At 39.9% G+C, this 8,997-nt stretch overlaps 1 protein-coding gene across 1 annotated transcript; it reads left to right on the forward strand.

Annotated features, from left to right (window-relative positions):
- The first annotated feature begins 7,167 nt into the window (after window positions 1-7,167).
- On the forward strand, window positions 7,168-7,866 carry LOC127416021 (low-density lipoprotein receptor-related protein 11-like). The gene has a single exon (XM_051655091.1). The coding sequence runs from the start codon at window positions 7,168-7,170 to the stop codon at window positions 7,864-7,866; it is 699 nt and encodes a 232-aa protein (XP_051511051.1).
- Window positions 7,867-8,997: the final 1,131 nt, after the last annotated feature.

An 8,997-nucleotide genomic window follows, 5' to 3' on the forward strand; every position in this document is an offset into this window, starting at 1 on the left:
CTAAGCACAAAGAGTGTGTAGATTAATCTACAAAACTGTCCCGAAGTTATTGCTCTACAAAATAAACTCCAGCACAAAAAGACTGCGCAGTTTCTTCAAACAGTCAAGCGAATGTTCAGTGAGCTGGTCCATTCAGCTGCGGTGTGAGTACAACAAGATGACTTACTCCATTGACCTTATGAAGGACATCGCTTGCTGTGGGCATGTGAATTTTTTGCAGCCATCCTTAGCATCTATTCTCAAATTGGCCAGAAATATCAGTGCAAAGTGACCTTCTGTTGATGTAAAAGTTTCTTGCATTACTTGAATCGATCACGTTTCTCTCTTGTCGAGTTCGCAATGTCTTGGAACAAGAAAATGTTGTGGTTCTTCCAAGAAAGCCTTCATTTACTCCTCGTCTTGCGTAACACAAGATCTTTATCGGATGATCTCAGAAATTTGGCTGGAATTGATCGGGGCCTGTCTCGGTTTTCCATGTCCTCCAACTTCTCCCAGACACACTCCAAATCCACCGTGGTTGCTAGCGGATTAGCAGATAATTTCCTCTGCGATGACTCCAGGTAATCGATCCATTTCTCAACATCCCCCACTCTTTTAACCACATCATTAAACTTCGCCTTCATGGCAGTGATCGATCAACGTATCACGGCAAGATCCTCCAAGTCAGAAACGACCTTCGTAAGTATTGCCGACATGTTCAGAATCTCCCGCCGCATTTCCCGCATCTCTCCGACTAAATTGACTCCCAGGCCCGCGGCCTGCTCAGGGTGTCACTTGAGCACTTGTAAGTGTCTTTTAATGTCTCCAGAGCCCGAGGATTTTGAATTCTTTGACATATTGTCCTCCTAGAACAGTTATGGAACAGAGTGTACCGAATCTCACCGGTTTATGTCATTAATAGTGTTAAAACTAGCAAAGTGCGCAGAGCTTGCCGTTCACCTGTCTGTCTGTCTGTCTGTCTGTCTCTTTCTATCTGTCTGTTGTATAAATTGTATTCTATGGTTGTTCAGATGAGTCTAGTACTGCAAACAAAGCAGGTTTTCCCACTGGAGTAAATAACTGGGCACAGTAAGTAAAATGTCCAGGGATTCTTCTTTCAATTGTTACATTGAGTGGACAAAATAATAGAAACTACTGAAAAACATATAGCACCTAATAAAGAGAAAGGTCCTTTAATTTTCCGTTAATTTTTCTGTTCATTCAATTTTATTTGTATAGTGCCTTTTACAATAATGCCAATTCATTGGTTAGTTATGCATAAATGCAGTTATATTTTGGTGAACATTTTCAAATAAATTAATAAATACAATAATATAACAGATGCCACTATCTATAAAAATGCATTAAAAAAATTTTAGTAGAGAGTTGCCATATGGCAATGTTCATATTTTCTTCATTTTCTGTAAAACTATGTTAGATAAAGTTGAAAAATTAACAATATCCAATTATAATTAATCAAAATCATGATGCAGAAGAAACATACCGAAATGTGTTTAATAGAGCAATTAGTCGAGCACTTCAGCAGGTGTCTTGAAGACCAAATCTGTCATGTGGCTTAAAAACAGCACATCATTGGTTACAGTAGACTGCCCTTTTATTTCCAACAATGCATACTGTTGCGGAGTACTGGTGATGCCATGCGAGAGGCAGACGTGTGAGACATGAGCTCTGCGAACTTTGCTAGTTTTTACATTATTTTCATGCTATAATCCGGTGAGATTCGATACACGCAGTTACATACTTGCTCTTTGAGGTAAACATGGCAAAGAAGTCAAAATCCTCAGACTCTGGAGACATTAAAAGACACTTACATGTTCAAGCCGTGGCCTCTGACGGGACTGCAAGATGGGGACTCGATTTGGATGGCACGTCGTTAGATGAAATTCAGCATCAACTGTCCAACATGTCGGTGATGCTGACAAAGGTTCTTGCTGACTTGGAGGATCTCACTGTAATATGTCGATCGATTACGGCGATGGAAACAAAATTCTCTGAGTTGTTTACAAGAGTGACAGAAGTTGAAAAACGAATCGATTATCTTGAGTCATCGGAAAGGGAATTATCCGCTAATCCGCCCGTGTCCAAAACAGATTTGGAATTAATTTCGGAAAAACTGGAATATTTAGAAAATATGAGCCGGAGGAATAACATACGAATTGTTGGAATTCCTGAGCATGTAGAGGGCAGAGATATGGTGAAATTCCTAGACAAGCTTTTCCCAAGTCTGCTCGATATAACAGGCCACAAGCTGGAAATCGAGCGAGCTCACAGAGTCCCAGCTCACAGATCTGCTGGCCAAATTTCTGAGATCATCCGATAAAGATCTCGTGTTGCGCCAGGCGAGGAGCAAAGGGAAGCTTTCTTGGAAGAACTATAATATTTTCTTGTTCCTGGACTTTGCGAACTCGATAAGAGAGAAACGCTATAGGTTCAAGGAATGTAAGAAACTCTTACATCAGAAAAAGATCTTGTTTGCTTTGATGATCCCGGCCAAACTGAGAATAGAAACGAAGAATGGTCGCAAAGTATTTACTTGTCCAAAACAGGCACTCTCCTTCATAAATACATTGGAGTGAGTAAGCCATTTGATGTTTCTTATATTAGTGGACTGACTCATGGTTCAGGCACTCTATTATCTGAAGAAGCTGGGTGCCATTTTTGTTTCTTTTTGCATTGACTCCACCTAGCGGCTTGAGTTTGTTTTGTGGCATTACTCCAAGAAACTTTTGCATTGACAAAAGATTTTTTTTACACTGAAGTTCCCAGCCAGATCAAGAATGGACACTATGATGACTGCAAAATATCTACATGCTCACATAAAGGACGTCCTTTATAAAGTTGATGTGCTGAGTAAGTTATGGTGTTTTTTTTTTTTTTTTTTTTTTTCGCGGCCTCAGCGTTAGTTTGGCTCTTGATCATCCGAGGAACCGGGATGCCGGTTTTGTTTTTCGTGCTGGCTCCGCCTAGCGGCTGGAGCTTGTTTTGTGGAATTACACTATTTCGGGACAGTTGTGGCTAAATCTGTTAGTTCTTTGTGCTTATGCCTCCTAGTAGAATGATTACCTCATCTGCAGCACTCATAACAGCTGGCTCACTGAACAATTGCTTGTCTGTCCGAGGAAACTGAATGGCTTTATATCAGCTGGAGTATATTTTGTGGAGGAACACACCTTCGAGACGGTTCTGTGAGTGAATCTACATGTTTTTTCTGTTATTCTGCCTGTTGGCTGGGGTCTGTTTTACAAAGTATTTTCTGTTATGTAATTTTGCCTCACAAAATTTGTGCAGAAACACCGGACTTGAATAATCCCTTGGCAAAGTTGTCATGGGGGTTCTCGCATGCATACATGGACTCTTTGAGATTGGAGGTATTGTCGCCGGTTGGCACTGTCATGCGCGGGGTTAATGCGCACGTTTTTCTTTTTTCTGTTTGTTTTGCTCAGGTGGAAGTTTGGGGTTTGATTGTTGCATTAATGGGGAATGTGTCTGTGTAATCTCATTTTTGACACACTCATTTCTTTATTTTTTATTATATCAATATGTCAAATGTTAATATGAATAAGTTGTCTCTCTCCACATGGAATGTGAATGGGTTGGGGCACCCCATAAAAAGAAGGAAGGTTATTTCTCTTCTTAAGCGTAAGAAATATGATATTGTGTTTCTTCAAGAAACGCATCTTTCCCTGCAGGAAGCTGAAAAATTTGGTAAGATATGGGTTGACATGTTTTCTTTAGTGCTGGCACAAGTAAGAGCAAGGGAGTCATTACACTGATAAATAAGCATCTACAATTCAAATGTATCAAACAGATTAAAGATAAATTAGGAAGAGTCATTGTTGTTTTAGGAGAAATTCATGGGCAAAGGTTGATTTTGGCTAATATTTACGCACCTAACGTTGATGATCAGGGCTTTTTTATAGATCTTGATGGGATGTTGCAAGCTGTTGGCATCTCTCATGACATAATATTGGGAGGAGACTTTAATCTTTTGATGGACTCAGTCCTTGACCATAGAGTCCTTGACAATTATTTTGTCGCAGAAAGTGGAGTTTTGGTTGTTCAGGGCAAGACAGTCATACTTTGAGTCGGGTGACAAAGCAGGGAAGCTTTTGGCTAGATATATAAAGCAGAGACAGTCTTTTTCTACCATTCCCTCAGTGAAATCTGCTGGTGGTGACATTTTTACCTCAGCCACTGATATTAATAATGCCTTTAAAGAATTCTATCTTGATCTCTATAGTTCCACATCTTCCTCTACTGCTGAAGATATTAAAAAATCTGTGGAACCATTAGAACTCCCTAAACTGACGACTGAGCAAAAAAATTCTCTTGATTCTGAAATAACCCTGGAGGAACTTGACGAGGTAGTCAAGTCCCTACCTACAGGCAAGGCTCCGGGGCCAGATGGTTTTGCCGCTGAATTTTTTAGATCTTATGCTACAGAACTGGCTCCACTTTTGTTAGAAGTTTACACTGAATCATTAAAGAATGGAAAGCTTCCTCCAACCATGACACAAGCCCGGATCAGTCTGATTCTTAAAAAGGACAAAGATCCAAGCGAGTGTAAAAGTTACCGTCCAATTTCCCTGATCCAGCTAGATGTAAAAATTTTGGCAAAAGTTTTGGCTAACCGATTAAGTAAGGTTATGACATCTTTTATAGATATAGATCAGGTAGGGTTTATTCAGGGTGTAGCTCTTCTGATAATATTAGGCGTTTCATCAATATCTTGTGGTCAGTGGCGAATGATCAGACTCCGGTCACTGCCATCTCACTTGACGCTGAAAAGGCGTTTGATATGGTAGAATGGGATTATGTTTTTAAGATTTTGGAAATGTATGGGTTCGGGAGTACGTTTATTGGTTGGATCAAGTTACTTTATAGACACCCTGTAGCAGCGGTACAAACAAATGGATTAAAATAACTTCAGATTATTTTGCCCTGGATAGGGGCACTCGGCAGGGTTGCCCTCTTTCCCCATTATTGTTCTGTCTTGCCGGAACCATTAGCAGCCGCGATAAGAAAGGAGGATGATTTTCCAGGGCTTGTGGCGGGAGGCGTGGCGCATAAGCTTCTGCTTTATGCAGATGATATTTTATTATTTGTCTCTGACCCTAATAAATCTATGCCTTGCCTCTACAGAATTATTAATTCCTTTTCCAAATTCTCAGGATACAAAGTCAACTGGTCTAAATGCGAAGCATTGGCTCTGACAGCGTACTGTCCAGTAACGGCCTTCCAGCCAGGCGCCTTCCAGTGGCCCAAACAGGGCATTAAGTATTTGGGCATTTTATTCCCCACAAATTTGTCTGATTTAGATAGAGTTAATTTTGACCCCTTAATAAAACGGGTTTCAAGCGATGTGGGTAGGTGGGCTTCATTACATTTATCGATGATTGGGAAGGTAATGTTATAAAATGAACTGTATTCCAAAATTTAACTACCTGCTACAGTCTCTCCCGGTAGATGTCCCCCTCTCTTATTTCAAGCAATTTGAGGGGGAAGGAGGGAGGGAGCGGGGTATATTTAGTTGAAAATTGATTCCGTGTTTTCATGTGCTGTTTATGTTGATTTGAGTGTGGAATCAATAAAAATTGTTAATGACAAAAAAAAAAAAAAAAAAAAACTATGCGTACTGTTTTAGCTTTTTCTGACAGGTGGGGAAGTGAAAGATGTGAAATGACATGAAGTATTGATTTTATTTGTAACTATTTGATCATGCGAGAAGTGAGTGCAGAGAGTGATAGATAGGCACAAGAGACATGAAGGTAGCACAGCTATGTAGGAAATCACTTGCCTCAGACAACGCTAAATAATATACAGATTAGCATGCATTATACAATCACATACATGAATATTTGACCATGAATTACGGAGAGCTGTAATCTATAAACAAACAACAAATAAACAAAAATATTCACAGTTACTGCTTGAGCAGATGCTGTATCTAATGCGCACTGTCAGCAGAGGCTTACGCCAAACTCCAGCGAAAATATAAACGAACAAGTATAAACTCTGATAGTGAACGCAAAGCACTCTAGTTTCATTTTAAACGATCGTGTAATGGCAAATGTTCCTGGTTCAGAGGAACTGATGACAGAGAGGAGGGGAGGGTGGGGCTTGAAGCGATTTAATTGGCCCTGGATTAATGATTAAGTATTGGGAGCAATGACACACAGTGTTAATGACACGCAGTGAAACATGCTTACTGTATTTCTGTGGAGTGATACAATAATGAAACGAAATCTCAAAGGTTTTGCTTCATGAGAAATAAGGGCTCCTGGGTTTAATCAAAGAGCATTAAAATAATGTGTGAAAGTGAAGAAATTAGGCAGGAAATGTTTTACTATTGCATAATTTAATAAAAATATAATATAAATGTAATAATATATATATTACAATTATATTTTTATTTATTTAAAAAACTATCAAATATATGAGTTCAAACAACAAGTGTAAATGTAAAATTAACCAAAACTAAAGTTTTAAAAGTTAAAAGAGAGACATATTTTAAGTATTTAGGAATATTTTGATATTTAAAACATTCATAAGTTTTTAAAGCCTTAAAAGGAAATAATTTATTCCTATTTTATTATTTTATTTATATATTTGAAGTTAAATATGTAAAAATGACTTCTTAAGATATATGAAGCACACATGCAGAAAAAACACACTTTAAAAAAATAATACAATTTATATGACAATTAATCGTGAAAGCCCTTAATGAGACAATTAATCGTCATAATCACAATTATTTGTTTGACAATTAATCGTCAGCCAAATTTCATAATCGTGACAGCCCTAGGCATCAGTAAATGAAATCGATTCCGTTTGAATGATGCTGCATCTATGCCCCTAGTTGTCAGTGTGTCCAAGTCGACATAAATAAATAAATAAAAATAAAAGTCTGAATGCACCTATAATGCACACACGAGCCCTTTGTTCATTTGTGGGATTTCTGAGCCACAGAGCGTCAAAAGTGTCATTGCAGTCAAAAGCTGCATCAGCCGCTCCATTGATTTCCGGTCAGATACCCGTGAAAACAGCAGGTGCCGGTGCTTTGTCCTCTTCTTCTAAAAATGCTCAAACACTGCAATTCTTATATCGTAAACTAATACTCTGAGTTTCAGATATGATGTGAGAAAACGTGAGGCATTTTTTCCGTCTATGGAGAGGAACGTTCAAAGCGCCGTTATGTTTCTTTCGCCGCATCATCATGTCCAGCGAGAGCTCATCTGTTCTCTTCTCCTCTGGATGATGAGCACCGTGATGACGCGACCCTCTCAAACAGCTGATCTCACATCCAAAATATCCAGTGTGGAGGAACTTCCGGAGGAATTCCGCAAGCAGTTACAGCAGGATGAGTCAGACTCAAGAGAGGATGAGGAGTATGGAGACAGCTGTGTGAGCGTTTTCAGGTCATTGGAGGAGCGCATCATCCGGGCGAGTGCGTCCATCGAGCAGGGCGCTGCGTTCCTGTCCGCCCCGCAGCGGGTGTTCAGCTGGAGGGACTGCGTACACGTCTGCTACTCTCATCCGCACTGCAGGACCGCCATCATCCAGGAAGACCTCCAGCAGCCGGACGAGAGTTTACGCTGCTATTTATTCAACTGCACGTACCGGGGCAGAAATGTGTGGTCGTTCTCCTTCCAGCCGGGATTCAGCTCCTACAGTCGGGGGAACGACAGCTCTAGACCGCATGAGCCCACCCAGAGCCCTGTGGCCACTGACCGGCCCAACACATCAGCCAAGAGACTTTCATATGGGATGGATGAGGAGGGCTCTTTAATGCAGGGTGGGTTTCCCCAATTCAGAATTCTGAAAAAAAGTGCCCCAAACCCTTCTGAAACTAGCAAATCAGATTAGGGAGACCAGCTAAAGACCACCAAAACTAAGACTGGTTCAAGCTGGTGTAATGTAATAGTGTCAAAATTAAATATCATAATATTAATTGATATCATCAAACATAATTTTGTGTAAATTAGGGCAGGGCGATATAGCTAAATAAATAGGGCTATATGGGGAAGATGGGGCAAATACCCTTTTAAGAACAATGTGCATTTCTTTTTAAATTGTAACATTTATATATAAGTTTAGCATGGATGACACATCATCCAATATTTTATCAGGGCAATAAATATAAACATTGGTTTATATAAACAAATTGATTACCACAAAAATTAATTTCGACTCGTTCCTCCTTTTCTTTAAAAAAAGCACAAAAAGTTCCAGTGAGGCACTTACAATGGAAGTAAATGGGGACAATCTGTAAACGTGTGTGTGTGTGTGTGTGTGTGGTGGGGGTGGGGTGGGGGGGGGTTGGCACACTTTCGTTTTCATAGGGGTACACACTTTTTGTGATCTGAGACACAGAGATAGACAAAAACAATGTCCACACCACAATACAAGACAACCCAGTCAGTAGTTATAATCAAAATAGGCCAAGATTTATAATAAAACATCTCATAACTTCAAAACGCCATAGAAACAAAATAGTCCAGCCTATAATAATTGCTATAATATTAATAAATTACACCACAGCCTATTTGGATTTATGAAACACATAAGGCTATACACTTAGTAAACATGCATCGCCACATCAAAAGCTCTTCAATTCCAACAACACAATCCATATTTCACAACCAAAACCATGAAGTACCAATAAAAACAACACTAATTACAACTCCACTATTGTCGTATTTGTGATAGCATGCCCACCTTCTGCTCTGTCAATGGTGATGCCGATGCCTGTGTCTCATTAAGTCCATTCCCTCCTCCTACCGCTTCAAGCCCCGTTGAAGCCCCGTACACACATGCAGCGACTTCTGGTGACACGAGCAACAGAGACCTCTGGTGACTAGATCTGCGCGTGGCGAGCGACATGACAAAGTTGAGAAACTTGATGCAAATGAGGAGCGACTTTCAGGATCGACAAACAATAGGAATGAAGACTGTGTCAGTGGAGCTCATGTCATCTGTCTCCTGTGAGATAATGTC

Source organism: Myxocyprinus asiaticus, chromosome 25, assembly GCF_019703515.2.
Source record: "Myxocyprinus asiaticus isolate MX2 ecotype Aquarium Trade chromosome 25, UBuf_Myxa_2, whole genome shotgun sequence".
Classification (NCBI taxonomy): Eukaryota; Metazoa; Chordata; class Actinopteri; order Cypriniformes; family Catostomidae; genus Myxocyprinus; species Myxocyprinus asiaticus.